The sequence below is a fragment of the Lipophrys pholis genome (assembly GCF_963383615.2).
Source record: "Lipophrys pholis genome assembly, chromosome: 17".
NCBI classification, from domain to species: Eukaryota; Metazoa; Chordata; class Actinopteri; order Blenniiformes; family Blenniidae; genus Lipophrys; species Lipophrys pholis.
In genome coordinates, this window is record NC_137643.1 from 15,586,807 (window position 1) to 15,614,679 (window position 27,873).

Consider the following 27,873-nt stretch of genomic DNA (forward strand, 5'->3'; position numbering starts at 1 on the left):
GTTTGTTTGTTTGTTTTTTTTTCATGTTTCATTCATGTCCCCCTCATAATGTGCATAATAATCATATCATCCATTAAAAATGACACTGTACCTATTTTACATATTTTCTGACGTTAATGTCACTTAATTGAATTGGAGCAATTAAGATCATTCGTCTCTTGTCTGTTCCTTGTTCAAAAGCGATAACTTTTGTGTGTTCCCTCACAGAGTAAGAAGCCAGATATTAGCTTAGCATAAAGGCAAATTGAGCGGAAAGCTAAATTTGTATGACGTTTAGCAACGGCGTGTCAGGATCTCCTTTTTTTTTTTTTTTGTCTTGGAATGAATGAAGGATAATAGGCACAATGACTCACCGCACCATCTTGTGGTACAAAGTGGTATTACAAAACTAGGCTATGGCTAACTGGTGAGTTTAACTTCAGTTTGCATGTTCGACCCCAACCTCCTTGATGGCATTTGATGGTCTCTTTGTGTTTGCATCGAGAGAGGCTGTTCAGGATGCACCCGGCCTTTTGCCCATTGTCCTCCGGAATGAACCCCCCCTGAAGATGGATGATTTGAAGTTAACAGAACTTCCTTGAAAATGATATTTGTTTTTGTCTTTTTTTTTTTCTTCTTTTTTTTTTTACAGTGAAAGAGATTCGTTGACAAAGTTTTTCTGTCATGAAGGAATTGCTTTGCCATGGCCTTGTGTGTTAGTTGATTCTCACAATGTTGGGAACAACTGAAACAGAAAGACAAGAATGCACAGTGGAGAGAAGACATTTTCACTCGAGTCTCTTAACGAAAATGTCCCTGGTTTTCTCCCGGGACTCCAGTCTCCATCCGCAGCACAAAGACATGCAGAAATGTCACTTTAATTGGTGACTAATTAAAACGGCCTGTGAATGTGTCTCTGTGTTTGTCCTGCGGTTGGACCACTCACCTGTCCGGGTTGTGTATGGCTTTGACCCAACATGTGCGCCAACATGACACAAGATGAAGATGGATGAATGGAAAACAAAAAAACGTACAGTTAATGAGTTACAACCAGCAGTTTATACCTCCAGTTGGTGCTTTAGCAAATGTTCATCCATTCAATCTCACACACACTGACATTCACACCTACGGGCAATTTAGTCTTGCATATATTTGGACTGTGGGAGCAGACTTGAACCGGAAAACACACACATGAAGAACATGCAAACTCCACTCCGAAAGGGCTGGCCCGGCCAGAGTTGAACCCGCAACATTCTTAGCACGACCAACAAATGTATTACACACGCCAACCACGAGCAATTCCCCATTTGAACTTGCTCCTTCTTCTTTCTTGTGTTCCTCCAGGTATTCCTGGGCCACCAGGCTATGGTAAGATGGGCTCCCCTGGTTCTGTTGGCCAGCAGGGCGTCCCGGGGATCCCAGGGCCTCCCGGACATCCCGGAGGAACAGGAAAAGATGGCCGGTGTAATCCCGCAGACTGTATGAGCCATCAAGTAGAATACAGCCCCAAAGGCCCACCTATCAAGGGCCGTTGGTAGAGGGCATTAGGGGACGAACGAAGACAGTGGGCAGGACGGACCGAAGTGAAGAGACTATGTGGAGAAGACAAAGACCATGACCCAAAGTTATAGAATCTGAGTATGGGAGACAGGAGCTGCCTTTTGTTGTTGAATAGATTAATTTACCGGCTGAGATTTCTGCTATAGTTCTGAACAAAGATCCTCTATTTTTCTCTCTCAGGGCCCCAGTGGACCTGTGGCCTACACAGTCACACCAGCGAGCACGTTCAAATGCTCCTCTTCTTTTTCTTCTTTTTTTTTTTTTTTTCCTGTAATGTAAAATTTCATTTCTATATTACCGCCTCTTTTTTTCCCTCAAACAGCCCTGGAGAGCTGACGAGAATCACAATCCTTATTTTGTCCTCCTTGATTAATTCTGTCCGCTGCTTTTTTTTTTTTTTCTCTCTCCCCACTTTCTTTTGTCTAAATCTGTAGGCAGAGAATACACACAATTACTGTAAGGCATTTTGCTTCCATCTCTCATATCTTTGTTTCTTCTTTCTGCAATCCATTCTGAGCGCAGCCCATGCATTTCTAATACGCTGTCTGACTGCTTGAGGTGTGACACATTTTTGATTTTTACTTGTAAGAGGAAAATCCCAAGAAAGGTATCTCAGTTGTCACAAAGGTACACCCATTCCCTCCTTGATGGATTTGACTGTTGTTTTGTAAATATTTATATTTATACACAGTGGCTTTTTATACTTTTCAAAGGCTTTTATGACAGGAATACAAGTGGCGAGCCACTGAGCCCTCATTATAAATGGTTGTGTGGCAAGAAAAAAAAAACTTATTTATGGAGGAAAATTACATGTACACAGAAAGTGTGTTGGCTTTCATAATTATGTTGTTAAAGGTAATTTAGTGTCCCTTTTAAATCCAGTATTATTTTGGAAAAACAGCCATTTTCTTTAAGCAGCTCATTTCGTACTCCAATGTAGCTTCACTGCAACAGTTGAGCCCATTTCCAACAGGTACTGTAAATGCAACACTTTCACTCTCTAAAAAAGCTTCACACAGCGCTTTTATATGGTTAGATGTGATTATATTTTGGATTTTATTGTTTTTTTATCATTTATATTTGAAAAAAAAAGAATTTTTGTATCTGGAAGTCTGGACTTTTAAACGCTCTGTAGTTTATACTGTCAGACTTTTGTCTCTCACTCTCAAGACTTTTTGTTAAACTGAATTAAAATGCTTTTCAAAGAGGTTGCGTTGTGTAGTTTTCATTAGTCTCTTGACATGGCTTAAACATTATTTGAACGACAAGGAGATGCCCACATTTTGTGCAATAGCTATATTACACGTTTTTAGACATTTTACTGCTTTTATGTTGAGATCGCAGTCAATTTCAGTCGTAATTCTTTGGTTATTGTGAAATCGTACGCATTTTCCTCACGTTCTCGCAGCACCATGACAAAGTAAAACTTTAAAGTTTCAATATGAATCAGGGTGAGATTCAAGATAACATTGGGTTGTATGTGGCCCCTGAACTAAAATGTCTTTGACACCCCCGATTTATTTAATTTCATTTGTGGTCGTCTCTTTGTAGCCGTCTGTTCTTGCCACTCTTCATCTGTAGTCCTTGGAGATCTGTAGCCCTTTTTTTCTTTCTTTTTTTTTAGCTCTTTCACATGTTGATGCACATTTCTGTTGAGTCCTTTTGAACTGAGCTTCCGACTCCGAAGCTTACCGACACACCTGGTTTACCACCTTTGCCCACAAGCCCTGTTCAATAAGCTGTGCAGCCTGTGTGGATATAACTTTAACGAAATTACAGTTGAAACCACAATGAGCTTTGCACGTTATGTTGTTTTATGAAGCGTTTCAGAAAGGAAAGAAAAAAAAAAAAGATATGGAAAACCAAAATGTGTGAGTATTATCCCTTCACGGAATTATGATCATGAGCTGTGATCCTCAGTTGTGCAAGCATGGATGTTTATTAAAATGTAGATTTGGAATAGAAGAACACTAAAAGAAAAAGCTCGATTTCAATTCTAAACACGATTCGGAAGAGCATTCGATTTTACAAAAGGTTCCTTTTTATTGGTTTGGGTTGACCTGAACAGCCAGGGGGGAAAAAAATAAAACCTCATACAGATGATTAGATAAAGAACAATAAATAGCATCTTTTGGTGAGGAGAAATCAGTCATTAAAGTCCTGTGAAAAGTTGACAGTGGCATAAAAAGCACATGTGGACTCTGATCCGTTGGAGGAAAAGTCGCTCTCTCTGCAGGACCTCCGTGTTACTCACGGATTTCATTAACGCGGGGTTTTTTGTTTGGTGCATATCGTAACCCATTCCTTTTTCTCTACATAATAATCAACACACATTTACAAAGATTTACAGCACTGCATTGTGGGAGATGGGAGTGCCCGTCGGGATATGCTGTTGCCAGGCAACAAGAGGAAGAGATAAAGCTAGTCGTTAGTTTCTAAAAGGAGACTTGGGTAGAAAGCGAGGGATTCGGAGGAGAAGTGGGGAGTAATGTACACACGTGGTAAATCGGGGGATTTCACTTAAAGCTTACAGAGACTACATTTTACAATACATTACAGTACTGGTGGACATTTAGGCTGCAATTATTTATTGGTCCTTTTTTTCTTTTTCTTTTTTTTTTTTTGTACACTTTTAAGGCATCAGGTGTGATGGAGACAGAGAGAGACAGAGAGAGACAGACAGACAGGGGCATTTAAACTTCAAAACACGTCTCGGACAGAAACCGCGCATAGAAAACCATTTAAAGTGACCCATGATGAAAAGCACCCTTCACCACGTTTGTCTCGCAGCTTGCAGACGCTGGAGAAAAGGAGACGGCGTAAGAATCTGTTCCTCGAAATGTGGATTGGGACCGACTCCACCCAACGTCAGAGAATTCAGGACGATGTGGGTGGCTGTGAGCTGTTGGTGATGTGGACTGAGATTGTGATGTCCCACCACTCAAAACTTCAGGGTTGTCAAGTTCTGGGAGGGAGGTGGGCTATACACCCAGTCACTGTGCTATTATTGTCCCCTACCTCGACTGAGAGGAGTGGTCTCTCGCCTTCTCTCTTTTCTTCACTTCGTCTCTCTCCAAAGGTGCCGACGGAGAGGCGGGGCTTTCTAAACATTGGGTCCTTTGATTGTTCCCGCCTCCTGTAGTCTCGGGGAGGTGTACGCCGACGCAGCCAGACACATCGCCGCCTCGCAGAAGCCTGGGAGACCCTGCGGGCCCGCCTTACCGGGGCGGCCGGCCTCGCCAAAGGCTCCCTGAGGTCCTCTCTCGCCGTGCCGGCCTTCCCGAGCCACACCATCAACCCCAGGAGGACCTGTGGAGCAAGCAGTGTTCGTGAGAGTGAACAGTGATTACTGATAACAAGTAGGAAAGTTGTGGTCACGGTGTTATTGTCGTTTTAATTCTGTTCGCGCGACAGCTCACTTTGAACAAACGAGCAGGAGTTTGTTGAAATAGTAACAATTGAGACAAGAGCTTCATGTAATGCTAAAACTAGGCGCATGATGGTTAAATGTCTTAGAGCAACATCTTTTCAGGGTTGATTTTAATGGTTGAGCTTGTATTTACTCACCTGGGGTATTTTTTTTTTATATCTTTTTTTTTTTAAATTGCCTTCAGAGAAGCCAATTCCTTGTATTTTGCCTATATTTTTCTGGTGCGTTGAGTATTGGAAGGTGGCGTTTCAACCAAGCCCCAAACATTTTTTTGGGGGGGCCTAACTGGTTGATTCAGAGTATTTTGACAAAGCCTATGCAGGCACTGGGGAAACCTCAACGCCACTGCACAGCCCCCAATGATTTATTACTCCACAACTTGTGTCCATATCCACATCCACAACAAATACAATGATAAACAGTGTTGCAATAAAATGGAAACCATAAAGATGATATAGTCAGCCAATTGTGTCAATGGGACAGCAGCTCTACAGTTGTTTTAATGGCTGGAAAAAATAGCAGTTCACATACGCTTTAGTCAATTTACAATAGATTTCACAATAGAATTCACAACACTGTAACGTGATTTTCCGCATGATTTTCACTGGTAACTAACTCCTACATTTATATAGAAACTCCATTCTGGAGTCCAACTGCACATGTGCCCTGCATATTTGCATATATTTTCATGGTGTGTGTATGTGCACAGAGCACAAATTTTTTCAACTGTTTCAATTAGCATGTAGTGCTGGAACCTTAATGCCATTCTCCTTCAAGAGCATTTGTTAAATGCCCAGGAGTTAATGATGCCTTTAAAATGCCTTTCAGTAAGGCTCTCCTGTGGTGAGAGTTGTAATGGCAAGTCCTTAAGTTGCTTACTGCACTTTTCTTTTTGACCTGTGGTCAGTAACTGTGTTTCCCCTGACCTGCTTTTATGCACAGTTTCAATTGGTCCATAAAAAGAAAATAGATTAAAAAAAACTTGAGCGGAAACACCAAAATGGGTGGAAATGTCACATGAAAGACTTTCAAGCTCCATCGAAGTGTGGAAAGTTGGTAACAGAGTGCAACTGGAAACTACTTAGCGAATAAATCATGATGGATGCGACTTAAATGTCCACTGAAGCTTCTGCTGCAAAGTCTGTGGTGAATGACGTAGGAACCCCTCGTACAAGGTTTGGTTTTACATGGTTGTAGGTTGGGTTATTGGATTTAAGTTTGTGCCAATAGAGGATGTAAAAGCATCATTTTATGTTATATATTTATTTGTACAAATGTATTCAACTCTGCTTTTGATTAATGGACAGAAAAAGGCAAAGCTTGGAAAAGAGACGTGATGTCTCCATAATGTGGCCAGAATTTGATGCAATTATTTAAACTGATATTTAAAGTGTTCTCGAACGCTGTGTCCATCTAAATAACTTCCATCACTTGCAGGTTTAAAGATAGATGATTTCAGACATGACTCTAGGTCCGAAGTGTCGTCTACTTTGAAGTATTGGCTGGAAGAGGTGGAGGGTCCTTAAATTCTCTCGAAAAACCCACACACACAAAAAAATTGGAAAAAAAGTACTGTTGAGATTCTCACCTTGTATTCCTGGAGGTCCTGGCGCACCTGGATGAGGTTTACCTGGATCTCCTCTGTCTCCCTTTGTCCCTCTCTTTCCTGGGGTAAAGACGAGAAGCATGAGGGATTTAGCCTCCAACACCTATATCTATGTTGAAACATTTCGAAAACATGTACCTTTAAGTCCAGTGTTGCCGATCTGCCCATGTTCTCCGATCATACCCGGGATGCCACGGGTTCCGGGCAGACCGTGTGGACCCTGTGACCCGGGTGAGCCTGGAGGCCCGGGAGGCCCCGGGGGTCCCATCACGCCGGCCCCTCCGAGCACCGCCCTCTTGGCGCTCACCGCCACGGCGGCCAGCCTCTCTGCAGAACAGAAGAGACGGCATCCTCATCACCTTGATTAAACGAACTTTGATGGTGGATGACTGATTACCCGGGAGATGAAACAGGCTTTGGGAAATGAGCTAATCCAATCTCCCGCCATGAACATCAGAGGTGAATAATCGGGGTGAGGCGCTCACCCTGCAACATCTTCAGTACCACTTCGATGATATGCTGGTCGGATGCGTCTCGCCCCTGGAGAGGAAGGAAGGAGGAAAGAGCGTTCAACACTGATCAGCGCGTTTAATGCTCTGCAGAGAACCGGACTCACAGATACTCCTTGAATGCCGGGCATGCCGGGAACTCCCCGCTCTCCGTTGAGTCCCCTCGGACCGGGCAGACCCAGCGGCCCCAGGTCTCCCGGTTTACCAGGGTCTCCAGTGGGTCCATTGTGGCCAGAATCCCCCCTGATTCCTTGCTGTAGAGAAACGAGGAAGTAGTTCAGAGCACGAGATGCGCAGCAATGAGGACAAAACAAATCCAACATGTTGCGACTCTCACCTGTCCTTTGGGCCCAGGTTCACCAGACAAACCCTGCAAGAGCAAAGAGAGAAGGCATCTCTTTCACATGACCGTCTCTCATCAGTCATTTGTGGCTCAGCGTGAAGATTCAACAAAGAATATTGTAAAAAAGAATGCAGCTTCAAAGAGCCAACATGCATCTTTGTCATGTAAATATAGCTTATTTGCCATCTGGATTATTACAGGGATTTGTATGCAAATTCAAAAACAGACATTTTTTCCTCTTCTTTTCTTCTTAACTCTGGCAAAGTTCCAGCATTTTCTGTTACATATTCTTCTTCTTTGATGCCTTCAGAACCCAGAGTTTAAACCGTCTTATCTAAAGTCTGAAAGTTTCCACATTTATCTATTTATTTACTTCCGGAGACCTTTTTTTGTGCTTCGCGAAGAAATAAAGAAGGAAAGAAGAAACAACCAAAATGGATTTAGGGTGCAGCGTAATCAATTTTACCTTTTCACCTTTCTCGCCAGCCAATCCCTCAACGCCGGGGTCACCCTAAAAGTGACGGAGGGAGAAAGATGGGGAAAAAGGGATGAATACAAGAGAGTAGTTCTGTGCAACTTGAGAACACAAGTTTATTTAAGAAGAGAAACAAACACGACTCACCACGTCACCCTTTGACCCAACTTTTCCTTGGAAGCCCTGCAGAAATGAGCGGAGAACATGCAGATGCGGTCAACTTACCATTCCACACACTCAGAAAACAAGAAGTAAATGTTGATTGAAGCGACTGACACGAGAGAACACAAGCTAAGAAAGACATCTCATCTGAAATGAGGACACTCTGATTATCATTTATATTGCTTATTTATATGACTTCCCTCATTCATTTCACTTCCATCCACAGGTAAACACTGCCCCCAATGGACATGTCTATGTAACTACATCAGTAAAATGCACACTCACTGCACATTTTAGATACAAATGAGTTTTTGCTTATTGTTATTCAATTTTTCCTGCACAGACCTTATCTCCTTTAGTTCCACTGAGGCCCTGAGCACCTGGGATGCCAATCGGGCCTCTCTCTCCTTTGCCTCCCTGTCAGGAGATGGCAGAAATACTGTGATGAGTTCATCCTGAAACCCCCCGAAATACACTTGAACGTGATATAATGCAACTTACAGGCTTGCCGACAGTTCCCTGTGGCCCGACTTCTCCCCGTTGGCCTCTGTCACCCTACAAAACCAGGTGAGGTGAGTAAGGTTTTAAAAGCTGCATTTGCTCAAGCTCCACGCTTACATTCTGAGGGTTTGTACCTTAGGTCCAGGGACTCCATCCATACCAGGCTCACCTGGAAGACCTGGCTCACCCTAAAAAAAAGAGAAAAGTTACTCCTCTGTGCATAATAAGTTTGAAATATTTAATAATAAGCTTGTGTGTATGCCTACCAAAGGCCCAGGAGCACCGGACATGCCAACATGACCTCTAGGTCCAAGCTCACCCTGGGGAGGAAAAAAACAAAAAGGTGATAATGAGAAAAATACAAAACAGATGAAACAGGAGTTATAATATAATGTAATGCGGTAAAAGCTGTACCTTGTCACCAGGTCCACCTTTAGAACCAGGACTTCCAGGTAATCCCTATTAGGCAGAATTGAAGCGATGATATTGAGGCATGATGACATGGAGATCAATTAAAGTGACAGCAGTGTGTGCATACATGTGTGGGTATGTGTGTGTGTTGATGGTGTATCACAGCAGGACAGAGAGCAGGCGAAGTCGCTGTGTTTGAGATTGCAGCTGTGTCGGCGTCACCGCAGTGACCACACAGCAAAGTGTGCATCTCATGCTCCATTACCCCTTGGTCAGAATGACGCGCTCAGCCTCGTGTACACCCGCTGGTCTGATTGTGATAAATCGCTGGCGGCGGGAGGCAGAATGCTATTTCAAGGTGGTTTATATTCTAAAACAACGCGGGGGCACGGGGTCACTGTTAACCTGGATGGCTCCCAAGAAAACAAAACGCACCGAGAAGTTACGTGCTGCTACATCATAGTTTCAGCCCGTCTGCGCTCCGGCTTTGCTGAATTGAGGAGGAAAGCAGATTGTCTCCCTCGTACGTGGGCCGAATGATAACAATTGTTTTACCAATGCAAATAGGCGTGCGTTTTTAGTGGCGTTGCTGGACGAAAACATACAAACATCAAGCCAATGCTGAACGATCACTCACCGCCGTTCCCTGGGGACCGGGAGGACCGGGCGTCCCAGCCTGCCCGGGGCCACCCTGCATACAAAGAGCCAAAGAATTGGAATAAATTGCCATCTTTTATTCTACTTGCACATCGTTATCACAGTCAGTGCTCGTCTTGCCTTGATTCCAGGAATACCAGGGGTGCCATCTTTTCCATCAATGCCCGGCAGGCCCTGAAAGAGTGGAGATATGATTCAGTGGACTTCATTTAAACTCTCTTTTACAACCTCTGCAAAACTATGCAGCCCACACACAGACCTAAAAAAAAAAAAAAGAAGACTTCACTCACATTCTCTCCCTTTTTGCCAACCGCGCCCTGTGGGCCCTGGATGCCTTGGCTGCCCTGCAGAAGATAACCAAATCAGCCTTGGCATAGTCACGCTGCACATCAGGATCACGTCCTGACGACTGTTTTCCCCTCGAGACTCCTCTGCTTTGACAATAAACGTCAAGATACAACACTACAAGAGTCACCCACTTTGTCTCCCTTGTCTCCGGCCTCTCCGGGTGGTCCCTGAGGTCCCTCCTCACCCTGCGAGATAAAGGAAACAACTCAGAACCCCAGCAGTGGAACTAATGGTGTGCTGTTTTCTTGCTCTTCTTCTTCGAGGAGGAAAACAAGTGCTCGTTCTTGTGTGTATATTCTTACAGGAGGGCCAGGAAGTCCTACAGGTCCCGTGATGCCCTTGTACCCTCGGGGTCCCTGCGGGAAAGCGAAAAAGTCTCATCAATCGACTCAAAGAGGTCTCAAAGTCACACAACCCTGCCATTCATCGCAATGAAGGGATAATTAGCGCTTAACTTACTCCGCTAATGGGAGCTACACAGAGATTCAGCCACTGTTGCTTTGGCACTAAGCCGGGGTGCTAACTTGGCTAACGCGGCTAATGTTAACAGTAAGACGGATGACTACAGCGGATCATTAACTACAGATGGAGGCACCGTGGACCCAGACAACCCCAACTCATTAGAGGAGGAGAAAGATTTGTGTTAGCATCATTTCCATATGTCCCTATTGCTGGTAATGGATGATGTTTGTGTTGAGGGGGGGGGCACGTGTGGCTCTGCCTCCTTGGTGCTGTTTTAAGAATGGGAACAGCCTTCTGGTACCCAAAGAGAGGGGGAACGACACTGCGCTGTGTGGGTGTGATGAAAAGGACACTCACTGCTTCGCCTTTGGGGCCCATCATTCCTGGATAACCTCTCAGACCCATCGGACCCTGAGAGGGAAGAACACAGTATAAGCGCTTTGACCATGGCCAGAGGCACAGAGCTATAAATTCATCACCATAAAACTTGGACAAAATGTCAGAGGAAGAGCATACCGGCGGTCCTGGGATCCCCTGTTCTCCAGAGATGCCGTAGTCTCCCTTGGTGCCCTGTTGAAGTTCGAATAGTGGAAAAAACAAAAAGGCAAGACGATGAAGAATATTCATCATCTTTCTCTTTGTACCACACATTAAAACTTTTCTATAAAGTTTGAATGAAAATGGCAGCTCTTTTTTTTCCCTCTTGTTGAGTACGACCACAAAAACTTTGAGCAGTAGAAAATCCAGAAAGTGTCTTCTGATGCCTAGCGAGGCCCCTTTGATGGTTGTGTATCCTTAAAAGACAGAGATCTCTCTGAAGATAATTGGGTAGTTAGAACCAACCAGTGAAAAATGTATGTGTACTGATGAAAAACCCATCACAAACACTTAAAAAAAAAAAAAAAATCCCAAAAAACATACTCAGGTACTCTTGCAAGCAGTCTGACCTTTTAATATTTTTGTCTATCGGTGTGTCATAGTCCTGAAGTACAACTGTTGTACATCATGTTTTAGATGTTCCCTGAAACAACACTCTTCATTCAAATGAAGGAGGCCTTGATTTAAATGAAATGTATATATTGATCCACTCACATCATGAAATTAGTCATTTTCTACTCTTTTTCAATCACTTTCAGCTTCGCAAGCGGTTGAAATCACTTCAACCGTCAATTTAACCTTCTTGCTTTTTGTCCTTAAATGCTGGTTATTACAAAGCCAATCACTCTGTACGCCCTGTTCTTTATATATCAATATAAAATGGTCTTTTTGCCATTTTCAGCTCATTTTGTTCTGAAACCCTGTCAGGAAGCCTCTCCATGAGCCATCATTCACTACTACCCGGGATCACATGGGAGACATAAGGAGACATAATAGATTCACAGGTCGCACATCCAGTCCGACTTTATGTATATTTGTCTGGACCAGTAAAATGATAGCATTAAACATAACTTCCCAGAGTTTTAGAGGGAAATGCATTAATGCACTTTGTGCACAATGCTAGATTTCTATAGAAATTTGAATAATTTGAAATCCTCTCTACCACTGTGTTTTTCTTCATACTAATGCCGAACTAAAGCCTGTCACTTCTAAGAATACGCATTTCCTTTAGCAGATGTATTTAGTACAAGCATTTTGGTTGTTTCATGTCTTCTACTTGTACTGAAAGTGCTAACCACAGCAGAAAAAATATGAACAGAAGTAGCTTTTATCTAAAAAATTGCATTTGATATCTTTTCTGTTATTCTTTTTTTTAACCTGCAGGTCGTATTGAACCCATTTGCAGGCTAGTTTTGGCAACATGTTTCTCTAGACTGTTGGGGGGTGGGGGTCAAATCTTCCTCTACCTTTCACCTGATGTCACTTCCTATCACCAAAACCTTAATATCTTGTTATTTGAGATTATACAAATCCTTACTCAACTCAGATACGTTACACTGATACATACACATAGAAACATGAGTGGTCTCCCCTCCGACTCTGAAAAAACAAACTGAAGCTGGTAACAGAACTTCCCAGCTTTTATCCACAAAACACAACAACAGTCTCACACATTTGTTGGTGATACAGCAAGTTAAAAATAACACATTCCTCCATCCCCAACAGCGGTGTTTTTCTTCAAACCTTTGGTGGGCATGTTAACACTGCTGTGCTGTGCTGTTTTCGAGAAAAGAAGGGGGAGTAAGACCGACCTTGAGTCGAAGCAGGCCTTCTAAAATACTGGTCCTTAACCGGTGTGTTGTGAGCGTCTAAGCGCTGCCAGAAGGCTGCTTGTGTGGGAAGATCAGAGGCTAACACCTGGGTCTTGCCTGGCCACTCCCATGGAGTAGACAATACGCTCATTAGCTCTGCTTAATACAGCGAGGTGAGAGGTCTCTGTGAACCCTGACTCCCACAGCCTCTCCTCCATGTACCTGGCCCTTCCTTTCATCTGGCTTGTGACACGCTGAACTGAAGGGCCAAGGGCCAGGCCTGACTAACCACTGGCAGATTAGTGCCAGTCATGTGCCTCGGGGGGCTTCATTAGAGCTAATCCTGGCCTCCTCTGCTTCTGAATGGTTGGTGAGTGCACAAAAAAAACAAAACGCTTCATGTATGGCGTCATGTTTTGGTGCATGTCTTCCTTTGAGTTGTACTCACCGAATTTCCAATGCTACCAGGCTCTCCGAGAATCCCGGCACGTCCTTTGTGTCCCTAAAGGAGAAAAATCAGTCAGGGGGCGTCACGCCGAGTTTTGTAATGTTTTAACTGAATGAAACACACTGATAATCAACTTACTTTCACTCCTTGCAGACCCTGCGGCCCTTTTGGTCCTGCTGGACAGTTAAGGGGACACTATAATAGAAAAAGAAATGGAATAAATGGATTATGACAATGAATTTGTGCCAAAATCAATTTGCGAGGGAGCTCTAAGATCATACCTGGAACTCTGCGCTGCCCTCTTCTCCGCCAATGAACTTGCCTGGAGGACCCTAAACAGACAGGAAGACACATCAATGAGAGAAATCACAATTGCATCGTCTTTTCTGAGCTGAGCAAGCTCAGTTCATCTTTACCGCTCTCCGTTTATAGATTGAGATAGAAAGGAAAGTATCTCTATAGGCGCAGATGCATCCTGGCTACAGTCAGATGAGACGGCCCACTGATCTAATGAGGGTTTATTTACCCTAAGACAGCACTAAAGCTAAACAAATACACTGAGTTGGGAACGTCACTCCCAATGAAAACCTCTGCCTCTCTCCCTTTGCAGAATCAGAGGAGCCCACTGGAGAAAACACACACACTCCTAGAAAGTAGACTTCTCACAACTGTGTGTTGGGACCTGAACAAGCAAGAGTGAGCTTTGATTGGACGAGCTGATACCCTCCATCCATCTTCTAAATGACTTTATTTAGCTTTTGGGGAGCGAATGCATAATAGGTCGCCAGTCAATCACATTCTATCAAACACAATAACATTCGGTCCTTACATGCATATTTTTTAGCTTATGGGGAAAAAAAACAAACATATGCAGGCAGAACATCTAAACTGCATACAGAAAGCCCAAACACATGGTATTTATCAATATGGAGACTAATCACTACACCGAAGCTCAGATTCAGCCAGATAATACTATTCCCGACACGAAGCATGTATAATGTGAAAAGTATAGGTCCTAAGACAGAATCCTGGGGAACTCTGTGGTTAATTCACAAATACAAACACCTACACCTACAAAAATAAACATTCATCTCCATTGACCTACAATGGTAACTAATGTTTCCATCAAAATCTTTATTTAGTAATTGTGCAAATACTAAATATCCACTTCTTCATTTCCTCTCTACCTGGAAGATTCCTGAATACTCAGGCAGGAATTCTTTAATATAAGGAAGAAGTTGTGATTTGTGATGCACGTTGTGTGTGTATGCAGACTGCATTTGTTGCTATTTTATGCTCGACATTCTTCAAAAAAGGCCCTTTTGCTCCGAGACCCACTTTGTTACTAGAAATCCTAGATGGACACTCACAGGCTTGCCAGGAGGTCCTGGAAATCCTGGAGCTCCTGGTGTTCCCATGACACCCTAAAACAAAGCAAACAGAGATACAACACGTTGATAAGAAGGTGGAAAAAGTAAAGATTTTGCCATATTTATAGAAGATAAAGGTAAAGTAGGATTAAGTTAATGTTGTTTTCTACCTTTGGTCCATTTGGTCCGATTTCACCAGGAAGACCAATAGGCCCTGGGGCCCCCTGTACCGAGCAAATCAGAACATGATACATGCACTTCCCATCAGCAACTGGTGATTTTACACCTCAAAGACATGTTTTTTTTAGGAGATAATGGGACAATTTCATAATACCATGCAAGCTACTTACAGCCAGACCTGGGAGGCCAGATCCCTGTGTGGACAGAAAGGAACAAGAGGGTAAATAACTGGATAACAAGTAGAACGATTCCATCACAGTATCAATTAATATTTGAGAAAGCCAATTACTAACAGACACAGTAATTCGGTAATGCATGTGTACAGTGTCAGAGCAGGTTAAACAGTGCTCGAGAACAAAGGCACCGAACACAATCAGTTTGTGTTTGCTGTGCTTTTGGCTTGGAATTAATTATAAACAAAGTAATTAAGTAAGTAAGTCTTCCTGGAGGAAGAGGAGCCCTCGGGGCAGGATCTCCTGTCAGCAGTGTGAGACAGCAGGGTGTGCAGCACAGCTCCCAGACAGGATGCCTATTAATGCTAAACAAAGGATTAAATAATAGTGTTGTTTTTAAGAATGGCATTGCACAGCTTTAGGCTTCAACCCGCTGCAAGGAGAGTGATTAGTGGACATTGAGCGCCATCTAGTGGTGTCCGACTGAGCCACAGGATTTCGCTGGCTCCTGTATTTTGGGGTTTTGAATGTAAAAAAAGATGCTATCAGCTGCACAGAGCATTTCCTGCATCTGTTTAAAGGGGGGGGGGGGGGGGGGGCACAGCTGATCAGGAATTCAGGCTCGACCAAATAGGGACTCAGGAGGTTTAGCCTGGTGAGACCAGCTGGGTGACAATATGTTTGTGTGGAAGTTGGCGGCGCTTTAAACAATGCCTGATTCATGCAGTCAGCGTTCATTTCATGAGCGCCAAATCAGCCCTGTGAGATAACATTGCATTATGAGCGATACAGTGTCATTTTAAGGAGGAATTGTTTGGTTTTGTGGAAATGCAGACAGTTTCCTCACGTGTACTACCATATGTGCCACAACAAAGAACTTGAAATTTAAAATTTGCACTATTTCACAGTTTTGGCTCACTCAAGATAAAACTTGGCTGTATGTGGCCCTTCTGTATGTATGTGTTTGACACTCCTGAGTTAGATGATCTAAAAATGACAAAGACAATAATGAATACCCACTTTGCACAACAGTGTTGTGCGAGATACAGAAAACCCCACTGAAATTTCAGTTATCCTTGTACTAATGTCACAATAGTAATAATTTGCTAATGATGAGTCAAAATTAGAATAGTAATAACACTTAATGCATAAAAGTTTCTTCGTAGCAGCCCTCTACAGTCCTATAAATCATCTTGTGACAGCAAGTGCAAGTACATACTAACATGTATGAACATTCAATAATACATACAGTATATAAAGACTCTCAGAGCCTTTAAATAATCTAATCGTCAATTTAATGCTGTGCCACAAGCATAACCTTTTGAAGTGATATCCATAACCATGAACAATTAAAGTAAAAGTTGATTCTCGTCTGAAAGAAGAAACCTTCTTTCACCCCCCCCCCCCCCCCCCCCCCCCCCCCCCTGCCGTTTTAAGGACATAACCTTTTCAATTCACTTGTTTTCTTCAAATTGAATTGGTCACATTTTGATTCTATTCTAACAAACAACCTTAATGAGCTTAACAAGGTGATAATCAGTTTGCGTGAAGCTCGCGTCAGCAAACATTAGCAGCAGGCAAGTGTGCATAATGAGCTGATCACATTAATGTACTTACAGGGGGTCCGGGCTCACCACTTGGACCTGGTTGACCCTGCAGGGCAACAGGAAGATACAACAATAGAAATGACATATTAGTATAATCATAAATGAATGAAGATTAAAATCGCTGTGGAGTGAAATAAACAAATTAAGCAAAATGACATGCTATTAGTGATGTAAGAAAATCTCCAGCGAGACAATAATTATCACGATTGTCCTCTTGAGACAACAGAAAGGGATCGTGGCCCTGATATGCTTTTTTTTTTTTTTCAGAGAACAGAAGAATAATGGTGCCATGGTTCTGCTAATCGTCACAGGTGGAGGTTTTCATCCGCGCTTGCCTTGGGGCCGGGGTTTCCGATGGGACCTCGATCACCCTTTGCTCCAATCAAGCCCTGCAGACAGACGCAAACAGATGAAGGTGTGTGAGCCGGGTGCCAAGTCAAAACAAGAGAAATGGACAAAACCAAGCAACGGAAATGGCGCTGACTTCCCTGGAGTCCACATGTGACTTGAATTCACCTCATAAACCGGGTCGAAAACACATTTTATCAAAGCTGACACGGCTCTTGTAAGTAATTGGGAAACAAACTTGAGATTGAGATTCCAGGGCGGATTACTGGCTAAATCCCTGGGGAATGTAGTGTGTAGTGTGTGTGTGTGTGTGTGTGCGTGCGTGCGTGCACTATCATGTGATCATTTGGCACTCTATTCCTGTCTAATCGAGACTGAATCGCTCAGAAGAGCTGCAAAACAACTACTCAGAGTTAAATCCAAGGACTTAGTTGAGAATCATGCTAAACTCATCCCTGCCTCCACACTCCCTGTGATCACTGCACCCTGAAGTAGAGACTGACCGGAGGCCATATGTATTATCTTTTTCAGATCTGCGTTCCCAAAAAATACTAAAACCAAATATTATGATTAGACAATAACTGCAATAGTTCAATGCATGAGATTACATATTTAGATGGCCAGTTTATAGGCAGGACATAGACATTTGAAAAGAGGACAAAGAAGCAGGGGGAATCAGTTACAACCAAACAGGACACAAGTAGACTGTAAAGTGTAGATCAAGTCAATTCAAGCAACTTCCATTTAATGTGCCAGAAGAACCTGGTTCTTTTCAGTGGTCATAACAGGACCATGGATCCTGGAGGGCCATCGTCCTGCATGTTTTAGACGTCTCCCTGCTTCAGCACACCTAAAACATGTAGGATTTCTATCTCGCTCCTCTCTGTACCATCCAGCAGGAGCTCTGGAAGTTCAGAATCTGAGCTCCTGACCCCGTAAACTCGGCAGCAGGTCGATTAGCTTCATGCCTGATATCCTTGCTTGTTTTTTTTCACCGTTCCTCTCTCACAGTCTGCCCCAAATCCAACCAGGAGAGCAGAAAGTGCTGTGAGATTGACACGATGTACTAGGTGCTAAAAAGTATCTCTGATTGAGAAAAAGCGACCTTCAGTTGAACACAAAGGTCTATAATGTCATTGTAAACATTGTGAACGCATCACTGCACTTCCACCTCAGTGTACTCAGTGTAATCTGGCTGAACCAGATGGTTTTTTTTGGAACATCTGCATGATTTGAGAATCAATTTTCTCTTCTCGTCTGAAGAAGGCGCCCACCACACCAGCCCGGTTTATACTCACATCGATGCCATTCTCCCCCGGCGGTCCGTCAGGACCCGACTCCCCCGGCTCTCCCTTTTGCCCCTACAATAAAACATACGGGTGTTCTCATGATGAAGAAAATCAGGTGGATGGAAAGCTTGAGTACATGCAATGTCACATCTACTAGATTGTACAGTTCCAACTTACTACTGGGCCAGGGGAGCCAGGAGGTCCTTTGTCTCCCTGCAGAGACATGAAATAGACGTTCATTTTTAGCTCATTTAGTACTTTGCTGCATCAAATCTAGAACTGAAATAATCCCTATGAAGTTGCCATTTTTACTCCTTCCAGCAAACGATATTATGTGCTGCAGAGAAAAACTAACTGATATTCAAAGTCCTTCATGTTATTAAAGTCCTAAACAAAACACCATGACCATTTTAAATGATTTTATTGAGAGGGCGTTATTTATTGTTCTCAGTGTATTTCTGTTTTTGTTTCATGTGCCTTAACTTTATCTTTTATCTTATTTGGTTTTATCTTCTGTATCCCTAGGTCCCAGGCTTAATTGTTTCCTTGACAAATCAATGATTCGATATTTATTTATTTATCGACTGAATGCATGCATGAATGCAAATGTACAATGAAAAGCTATAAAGTAATTGCTCCTTGTGGGATAACAAAGTTGCCTGAACTGAACTGAACTGAACTCAATCTAAATGTTTATATTTGGATAAAACATACAAATTTGGTTGACTGCAAAAATATCATAGTAAGGAGTACTTCAGTCATTCGAATGCAGAAAACACAGCGTATTAAATATTTAATACCGGATTAGAATGACATTTTCTTCCACTGCAGAATTCATGAGGAAACAAGCTGATTCAAAAATAGTAAATTTGAATTTGGAATGCGCAAACCAGGCGTCTTATCTCCCCACAACCAGGCTGCTTCCTGCTCTGCCAGCGCAGCAGCTTCTTTTTACAGCATATTCACACAACCTGGCTGTTGTTAACCTCTGGAATAACTCCACTGTATCACATTACTGCGACCCAAACTGAGGGCTGAGCTGAGGATCCCCTTCTGAAAGACCCCCTTCTCTCTGCTGGGAACAGAGCTCTTTTGTGCAGGTGTGTTTTCATTTTTCCTGCACCCTCTGCTGGTAAGACTGCAGTACTGCAGAGGGATGCTGGGTTTGGGGTTTCTCCAGCACAAAGGAGATCTTTGTAGGTGGGGGGGGGGGGGGGGAGAGACGTTGTTGGGCAAACCTGTGCGGATACTCACATCAATGCCATCCGACCCAGGAGTGCCAGAGGGGCCGGGAGGGCCCGCCTGGCCCTGAGGTCCAGGTGGACCCCTCTGAAACACAAAGAATTTTTTTTTTTAAATAAATATGAGCTTTTTAGATTTATGACATGTTGATGATTATTTAAATGAACTGAAATTCAACATTCAATATATGTAGGGAAAGTAGCAAATTATGGCCTCATAATGAATGTTTTATTGACTATTGATAGTGTTGGATTCATAGTTTAATAATGCAAATTCCACCAATAAGTGTTAAGTCAAGTTAATGTCAAAGCATCAAAAAGTCTTCATAGAATTAGCAGTTGTAAATGTGAAAACCTGCACATTAATGTGTGACATTCAGGAAATAATAAAATACTCAATAGGATCTCAGAGCATGAAAGTATCACAACATAATAAAGAGCAAAGTAGATATATCTATATAAGAAAAATGCCATGCATGAGAGGTAGAAACGAAAGGATTGAGGAAGAATGTGGGAGGAGGGTTCATAGGACTGGCACTGTTCACCCCCCACCCCCTTACCCCCCTCCCCAAATCCCAAAGCTTGTGTTGAATAGTACTGTTAAAAGTTTTAATCCAATTCTGATTTCCTCAAACAGGCAAAAATGCAAAAATGCAAAAAAAAAAAGTTGGGATAATCCTTCCTTGAGAGTTGAAAGTCCAGAATATAACACAAAGGTGTCTGTTTGAACAGCGGCGTTCACACTCAGTGGACAAGTGCTGTGTGTCTCTGGCAGAATCTTTGTTTTCTCTTTTCTTGTCTGGTGTTCTACCCGGGAATCCACCGTTTTGAAGCTCCTTAGTTGAGAAAAGAGGGATGATAATCCTGAAAAGATCGTCCAGTTTTTTTTTTTGCTCTTCGTTTTTTCCATTCTGTGACACCCAGAGGTCACCACACATAGATCAGTATTAAAGCTCCTGGATTGTCACCACCTCAAGATGCGTGCTGGCTCGCTTTACCTCCCCCCCCCCCCCCCCCCTAAACACCCTGTCTAAGTCGAACTGAGCCCTGAACCGGGGCGGCAGGGTCACAACCTCTCCTGTCCACTCACCACTTGGGCCAGAGCCAGGCACAAGGTCTGCAGTATAACCCAGGTCTTCAGCAAGGCAGAGAGAGCAGCCATGGTCCCCCTCTCTCCCCTGTCGGTCTCTCCTCACTTCAGCAAATCCTCTCTTCTCGCTCCACTCTTTCCTCTTTCCGCTCGCTTACTCCTCTCCAGGCCGGCACAGTGCGGAGCTGCTGGTGCAAAAGCTGTCCGAATAGAGGGAGGTGGCGGGAGGTGGGGAGGCTGTGTGTGTGCACAGCACTGGAGAAAAAAAAAAAGAGAGAGAGAGAGAGCGAGAAATCCACTGAGGAGGAAACGAGCTGAGAGGGGAGAGGGATGGATGGAGGGATGAGAGAAGTTGGGGAGGAGGTCCCACCCCTGCTGCTGGCCTTTGAAAGACAAAAAATACTCTGTGCGTGCACACACACACACACACACACACACACACACACACACACACACACACACACACACACACACACACACACACACACACACACACGTATTTTGAATATGACCTAAACAGAAGGAACTTGGTCACTGTTACTTTTCAATTAAACCCACCAGATGTGTGGAAGTGATTAAAACCTTGATGTAACCCAAAGACCCAATCACAAGTCTTTTACTCATTTCACGCCTGAGTTTCTGTCTTTCTGTGTAAATACTGCTTGATAGCAATCACACCTTAAGGCTACAATCTACACAACAATGTTAGTACTCCTCAAGTGCATCCTGCATAGATTAGAAGGAATCGCGGAGCTTCTTTTTCAATCCAATAGAGGAGAAGACTGCTCATTTTGTCATTTCTGGGGGCTGCAGATTTAAAGGGACACCGTTGACCGTGTATTCGTGCTGTGAAGGACATCCAGTGACATCTAGTGGTCAATTTACATAGAGCAGCTCAGTTCCCACACATAATCCAATGTGGTCTTTCAAAGGCAAATAAACAAAACTCGCAGAGATATGGAAAAATGACCTTATAGTGACCCCTGTTGTACAGAGATTACATTACACCAAAAGGGACGATTCCTCTCAGAGGCCACTAGATGGCAGTAAGCGCACATGAGATCCAGCTGTTGAACTGCAGTAACTGGGCATCAGGTTGGAGGTCCTCAGTGACGATAAAGACAACATGTAGACGTCTGCGAGGGGAGGACTTTATTAGTGATTTGAGGTTTCTTACACAATATGTGTAATCCAAAACCGGCCCGATTACTATGTGAACAAGAAACTAGAAAACATGTGCAGTGGCGGCTTCTGCGGCAGATCTGTTTTTCACATTTCCACTCTGGAATTTATTACTCTTTGAATCCACATTGATTGGTATCTTGTTTGTACAAAGGAAGGCTACAGACTACTTTCATGTGGTGCTAGAAATAAAACCAAGCTAATACATGAGCTATTAATACATTATTGAATAGTAACGTTTGATTTTATTTTTCTCTAATCATGGTGTTTGGTTCTCGTGTGCCTTTATATAGCTTACAGCTGGCAATACCTATATCATTTACCTTGAGATTGCAAGGCTGTGGACTCCCTCGCCAACCGTAGATTAAAAAAAAATTAAATAAAAACATTACAATGAAGCGAAACACGGGGAGAGAAATAAACTCTCACACATATGTGACCCCAGTTAGTGGTTTTCTTTGATGTGGGAATCTAAGTTTGAGAAATTTGGTCAAATGTAAAGACCTGCTTCCTCCCTGACTGCTATAGCGCCACTGCAAGTGTCCTTGAGCAAGACCCCAGGTTGCGAAGACAAAAGAAGAAAACATGGAATACAATGCAACCCAATGCAACAGAGAACTCAGTTTGAATCATTTCTAAATCAGCAGTAGATTGCGTCATAATCCAAGATTCTTGTGGTTTCGGGTTCATTCCTGTATCCTCACAATGCAGGTTTATGAAACGAGGCGTATTCAACACACCAAACCCGTTGCTGTGGGCAGTGAAAATCCAAAACAGAGAGCCCCAAATCTGTGTTCTGCAGGAGCCACTGATTATGCTTTTAACTAATTCATTATGCTCTACTGAAGTGTGTGCTTCATGCCACCTCTCCAACAAGAGCGTTTCGAAAGTGACGATGTCAGCGAGTTCTGCCGAATCCAAATGACAAAACGATCTTTTGTTATGACCCTCATGAGTCACTTCCGTTCACCGATTGTTGCAGCGTTCAGGGAGATTTCTGTTGAGCGTTTCGACTGTGTGACTGATCAAAAACATAAGAAATGCCGTGAATGTCGAGGTTCTCAACTTGTGAAATGGCTTAGAATTAATCCGACGTGTAATATTCAGCACTATAACGTAGACAAATATGAATTTTTGCCAAGAAATAGATGTTTGTTTTAGTATGCTCGAGGTATTTTAGTGGCGTCTTGACTGGTTGTGTGACTCATTGTAAAAAAATTCAAAAAAACTAAAGAAAAAATAATCCACACACATCTGATGTGACATAAGACATAAAACAATGTTCCATCTTTTACAGTAATTGTTGACCAATTCCGGGTTCTTCTGAAAGAGAGTTTGATTATGAAATGTGCATCTGGAAGTCGGCTGCTTTTGATGTCTTGTGTTTTTGGGACCGACTGTCACATTTTAACACACACACTGAAACAGTTTGCAGCAACCAATATGCAAATTGAAACGGTAGAGTTCGCTTATACTGCGCGTTTGTAGGCATCCACATTTTCTTCGTCTGCCGGTCCGTGGCTGTCTCGTGGAAAAAAACTAAAACAACGGACCCCTTTCCAAGTCATCAATCAGCAGCGAGTTACCTGAGTGGACTGAAAACGTGGAAACAATCAGACTGACTAAATGCGATGAAATATTAACCAGCTACAATTAAACCTGATAAAACATTGTGTTTGGAAAACCCGACACTTTTATTTCTGAATGAGCCAGGCCTTTTTTTTTTTCCGTGTTTTTACCTGTTGGCTAACGTAATCGGCTACTATGTTCCAGTGTCACAATAAACAGGAAAAAAGATGAGTAGTTCTTTGTGTATTTTTCATAATGTAGAACAAATCCGATCGCCCACAGGGAACAAAAACTCAAATAGTCTTTCAAGCTGATCCGTGTTGACTGAGCCGGGCGAACCAGCGCTGCTCCGTTATTATCTGAGAAGTCGCTCCCGCTTGTTTGATTTTGCCAAAATCTCAAACACAATGAAGCATGAAACATTGCGAGAGCTGAAGAGTGTTAGGTTTCCTCCCCAAAAAAAAAACCAAAAAATTTTAAAAGATCAAATGCAGGGAAATGTATTTGTATCCAGATAACCCCCCCACCTCCACCCCCCTGCTGTGCTGATTTTCTGAAACTGAAAATACTCATCATTCAGTTGTTGTCGTTCTCATTACAAATGATTCCCCAGGTTCGTCGAAAACAATTGGCCGCTCCTGATATTTCTTTTTTTTTTTCCCCAGTCTCTCAGTTTCTCTCTTCTTCCGGCTCATGTTTAAAAGCTCGGGGGAATAAGGCCGAGCTCGAGGAATCACATGTCGCGCCTTGCAGAGGGATGCATGAGGCAGGACATGCCGCCCAATCTGCAGTCGTCACACATCCCTACCTGGAAAATACCCATCCAGTTATTAGCTGGTCGGCACACAAAAGCGCAAACAAAAAAAAACCCTAAACAAACCAAGCGTGCACTCAAACAGAAAGAGCATGCTCGTGCATTCAAGTAGCGAGTAATTGAAATATTATGAGTGACCGGGGAGGTTTTTGGTTCTGCCTCGCAAATCAGCGCTCCGCTTCCACTCTCCCTGAGAAAGATTAGTTTCCCACAGACAGGCCACGTCTGCTCCGCCCTCTCTAAATAAGGCGGCCGAGGGAAGGGAAGAATGGTAGCCATCATCGCAGTCTGACGCAAAAGACAGGAAGACACGTTCACACGCACGCACGCGCGCGCACACACACGCATCCACCGTGCGACGATGACAGACAGGGTAAATATTATCCTTGAGTGCAGGTGTGAGGAGTGGCACTGGAGCGATAACGGAGAGGTCGTTAGGAATCCTGTCGGGCTCTTTACGTCCGGGCTTTGAAAAGCCAGAGTGTAGGAGAAGCCTTAGGAAGACGTTCACGCTGACAGGCGCGGGATGTTAGTTTATCAGGGATGAAAGATACCCATTAGGTTATTCTTTTGGCGGAGGAGTTCACTCCAGTCAGCCGGAGGTCAAAGTGTCTCTGACACGTGAAGTTATCGGGGCATTTGGGGGGATGAAGGTATTTTGGTTGTCGGTCATAAAACCGACATCGAAGGAGATTTCAAGGCGTGTGTATGTGTTCACACACAGTCTTTGGCCCTCAAAGTGTTTTTTTTTTTTTTTTTTAAATCTACAGCAAAATTCATGTCGGGGTTTGTGTTGGAAATGCCCCAATTTCTCAAAGTTAGAACCGAGCTAATCCACGCAACACGGTGGCTTTCGGGAGCATGTGTGATCCGATTAAACGACAATCAGATTGGCTTTGATTGAGATTCTGATCAGGGCGGAGAGGTGATCTAACCTTGTATACGATCTGGCCAGGGTCCATGGGAAAGTCATGTGGGATTGCTATTCTGTCAGAACTTTACGTCCATGTCTGTTAGATAACGTCGCCGCATGATGCTTCACACACAGATTAAAAAAAACCTAAACAAGTACAAACTAGGTTGATAGCTATTTTAGATTCCGCTGATATCAGGCAAGTGACCATCTTTGTGACCAAATAACTAACTTTGGGGTGACTTGTCTTTCAGTGGACCAGCGATAACGGCTCCCTTGTGTTAGAGAAGACACATGAAAACTGGTTTGTATCAAAATCTGACTTCGTCAACTTGAAAAATGTCGGCTGTCTTCGTTACTCCCCATTTATATGCTTCACACTGCAGAGCCACAGTGGGGCCGCTGGTTGTAAAGTGCGTTTGCAAAGCCAATGAGAGCGAGCTTCGACTTCACCCTGCTCTTGGTACCCGGACTGAACTTGATGCGGTTCCATCCCAACTGGCCCGGAGTCTCAAGCTTGACAAAGTGATGACTGGTGAGGAGATTTTCTTTAAAAAAAAAAAAAAAAGGAAAAGAAAAGAAAGAAAACAGACGTCACCGGGAGCTATTGAATGCAGTTTGTAATAGGTGAGAGGTTTCCAGGCAACAAAGCAAAGTACATGTCAGACCGGAGCCCGAAACTACGCTCCACCATCAGCAGAGATAAGAGATCAAAGAGAGCCAATCTGATGCGGGGGGGGGGGGGGGGGGGGACTTTCCATTACTTTAATATGTGAGCACTGGCCAAAATAGACCAATATTTCACCATTTGACATTATTATTGTAGCTAATATTATCGCTGTGTCCTCCACACATTAATTTTTTTTTCCTTTCCCAGCCTTCCAGTGAATTTGATTTAGGTTTTTGGGCAAAGAAGTGCTGTTTTCAGCAAACACAGTTGGTGGATATATTGGCTTTGTGGAGGTGGTCTCAAATGTAACTCGTTGGCTTAGAACTTCAAACATCGTAAATAGCAAACTATAACTCAGAGTTATCGTAATAAATGTGTTGCAGATGTAAAGTGGAAACGGGCGGATTATGTTTGGGGTCATGTTTTCAGGGTATTTTGAGATTAGGCTGCCACGTGTTTTGCACGTCTGGAGTTGTTGCGCTCCTCATTCTTGGTTCAATTTTATGTTATTTGGCTCAATTGGTGCCCCATTTGGCTTTCTGAAAAGCAACGTAGAGCATGATAATTATTCAGATCTGCTGTTCATCCCACAAATGCACGTCACTCACAACATTTAAAAGCGCGAGCACACATATTTCCTCAACAAGCATTTCTCCTAAAAAAATTTTTTTCATTTGTCTTTTCCCGTGAAAAAGCAGCCATATGCAGCAAGGTTGCACCCCGCTGTGAGCAATCGCCAAGGTTTCCTTTGGTACATCCAAAAACAATCCCGGCTATGCGGGTCGGGGTGTTCTGAGCCTTCACTACCCCCTCTCTGAAGAACGAGTGCAAAATGTTGTGTTAGGCTGACGGCTGCGCGCTGCAAAAGCAGTCGTTTCCTTAAGGGAATGCTAAATAAATCAAATCATATTCACAAGACAGTGCTCGCCAATGTTGAATCGAAAATTCCTGCAGCCGGAATGAGCCAAGGCAACAGAACAATGGTGATACACAGGCAAGCTCTGTGTCCCATGCAGGACAAAATGACTTAAAGGGGAGACACCAGGACACAGCTGTGTCTTTGCCCTGATGTCTGCCACAGAGGTCAGAAACCAATGTGGCTTTCTTTTTCTTGTGTGTTGTTGATTGGTGATGTGATGGAAATGTCGGCAGGAGTACTGCGAAACGCATGCAGGTTGGTTTCCAACATACATGCATTTTCACAAGTTCTCAAAACACTTGCGATCCTTTTGTCTCACGGGCTCTCATGAACACACCCACACACACAGTCACACTAATGTATAGCATTTACAGACAATAAACAACACACAGCCTCATTTCACATGTGACAAAGCACAGACGTAAATTCAATCGTCGCTAAATGCTGACGTGTATTTGTCAAAGTTGCGCAACTCAGTGTGATCATACTCAGAATTAAATACCATTCACACAAGCATTAACTGATTCTCACTGCCGCATGAAGAGTTTTAGATCCGTTAATCGTATGATCCAGGTTTTATGGTTAAGTTTTGGTTCACAACTAAAGCTCTTTTTTGATCCTATTTGCAAAATCAGGTCAGAAAAGATAAAGAGGCGGCGTCACGGTTGTTTTGTGGTGCTTTTCCACTCGTGCGTACTTAGCCCCTACTCGTCTCAACCTCATCGGTTTTCCATTACAATATAGTACGACCACGGCGTGGGCGGAGTCATCGGCGTTTTCCCTGTCGTGCACAAATAATCACGCCCAATATGATGCGGAGTGAACGTGCACTGGATATCAGCTCAAATGATAAATTAAACAGTATATATTTTATGTATTTATTAAAAAATATTGTAGTTACAATATTAATAATATTTAGCTGTTTCACCTCCCCCAAATTTGTGTTTATTCTTATGTTTTTTTAAACTAATTAGAATTGTTTCGTCTATTTCACCTGTTGTGGCCCAGTTTATCGTTCTCGAGCCATTTCCAGCTGTTTTCACACTTTAAGCGTACCTTTTTCTTGTTCCTCCCCACAAAATCAACGTGGATGATAAAAACGAAACCAACATGAGTGACAGTGAAAACAAACGAGAGGTACAATTGGAGACATTTATGACATGAAAGGCTGTCTCCTATTGACAAACCCTTTTTCTTAGACATGGATGATGGTACGATATGTCATCTACAACAAGAAATGACCACTACATTTCAACAAACCTTCTAACAATCACCTCGTTGAGAAAACAGCAGCTTCTGAGTAAAAAAAAAATACACATTTAGCTTTGAAAATAGTGTTTAGAAATAAACAACTTCCATAATCTGAAAGTGCGTCTGCGTGATTTTTCAGTCCACACACATACATGTCTCTGTGGCATTACCTGGAGG

At 43.1% G+C, this 27,873-nt stretch overlaps 2 protein-coding genes across 5 annotated transcripts in view; one reads left to right on the plus strand and one right to left on the minus strand.

Moving 5' to 3' along the window:
* col16a1 (collagen, type XVI, alpha 1) overlaps positions 1-2,746 on the plus strand; it is a 77,491-nt gene extending 74,745 nt beyond the window's left edge. For all 4 annotated transcript variants that reach the window (XM_080484390.1, XM_080484392.1, XM_080484391.1 and 1 more), the window contains one exon: positions 1,324-2,746. In XM_080484390.1, coding sequence (XP_080340516.1) covers positions 1,324-1,517 — 194 coding nt within the window. In that variant the 3' untranslated portion in view covers positions 1,518-2,746. The remainder of the gene's footprint in view (positions 1-1,323) is intronic.
* A 708-nt stretch (positions 2,747-3,454) lies between these two features.
* Positions 3,455-20,684, minus strand: col9a2 (procollagen, type IX, alpha 2). The gene is made up of 32 exons (XM_080484394.1): positions 20,379-20,684; positions 19,302-19,376; positions 18,225-18,260; positions 18,057-18,119; positions 16,746-16,799; positions 16,421-16,456; positions 14,801-14,824; positions 14,621-14,674; positions 14,451-14,504; positions 13,362-13,412; positions 13,219-13,275; positions 13,081-13,134; positions 10,960-11,013; positions 10,801-10,854; positions 10,284-10,337; positions 10,113-10,166; positions 9,924-9,977; positions 9,754-9,807; positions 9,614-9,667; positions 8,980-9,024; positions 8,832-8,885; positions 8,700-8,753; positions 8,566-8,619; positions 8,410-8,481; positions 8,050-8,085; positions 7,894-7,938; positions 7,422-7,454; positions 7,192-7,338; positions 7,061-7,115; positions 6,714-6,902; positions 6,558-6,635; positions 3,455-4,848 (listed from the first exon to the last, which is right to left on the minus strand). The coding sequence occupies exons 1-32, from the start codon at positions 20,448-20,450 to the stop codon at positions 4,643-4,645; spliced, it is 2,076 nt and encodes a 691-aa protein (XP_080340520.1). The 5' UTR covers positions 20,451-20,684; the 3' UTR covers positions 3,455-4,642.
* Between the last annotated feature and the right edge of the window lie 7,189 nt (positions 20,685-27,873).

Excerpts from the sequence above, each read along its gene's own strand:
- col9a2 (XM_080484394.1), bottom strand. The coding sequence starts at position 20,450 with ATGGCTGCTCTCTCTGCCTTGCTGAAGACCTGGGTTATACTGCAGACC. Across the intron at positions 14,675-14,800 it reads CTGGCCTCCCAGGTCTGGCT|GGGGCCCCAGGGCCTATTGG; the intron begins GTAAGTAGCTTG and ends TGCTCGGTACAG. Across the intron at positions 14,505-14,620 it reads TCGGACCAAATGGACCAAAG|GGTGTCATGGGAACACCAGG; the intron begins GTAGAAAACAAC and ends GCTTTGTTTTAG.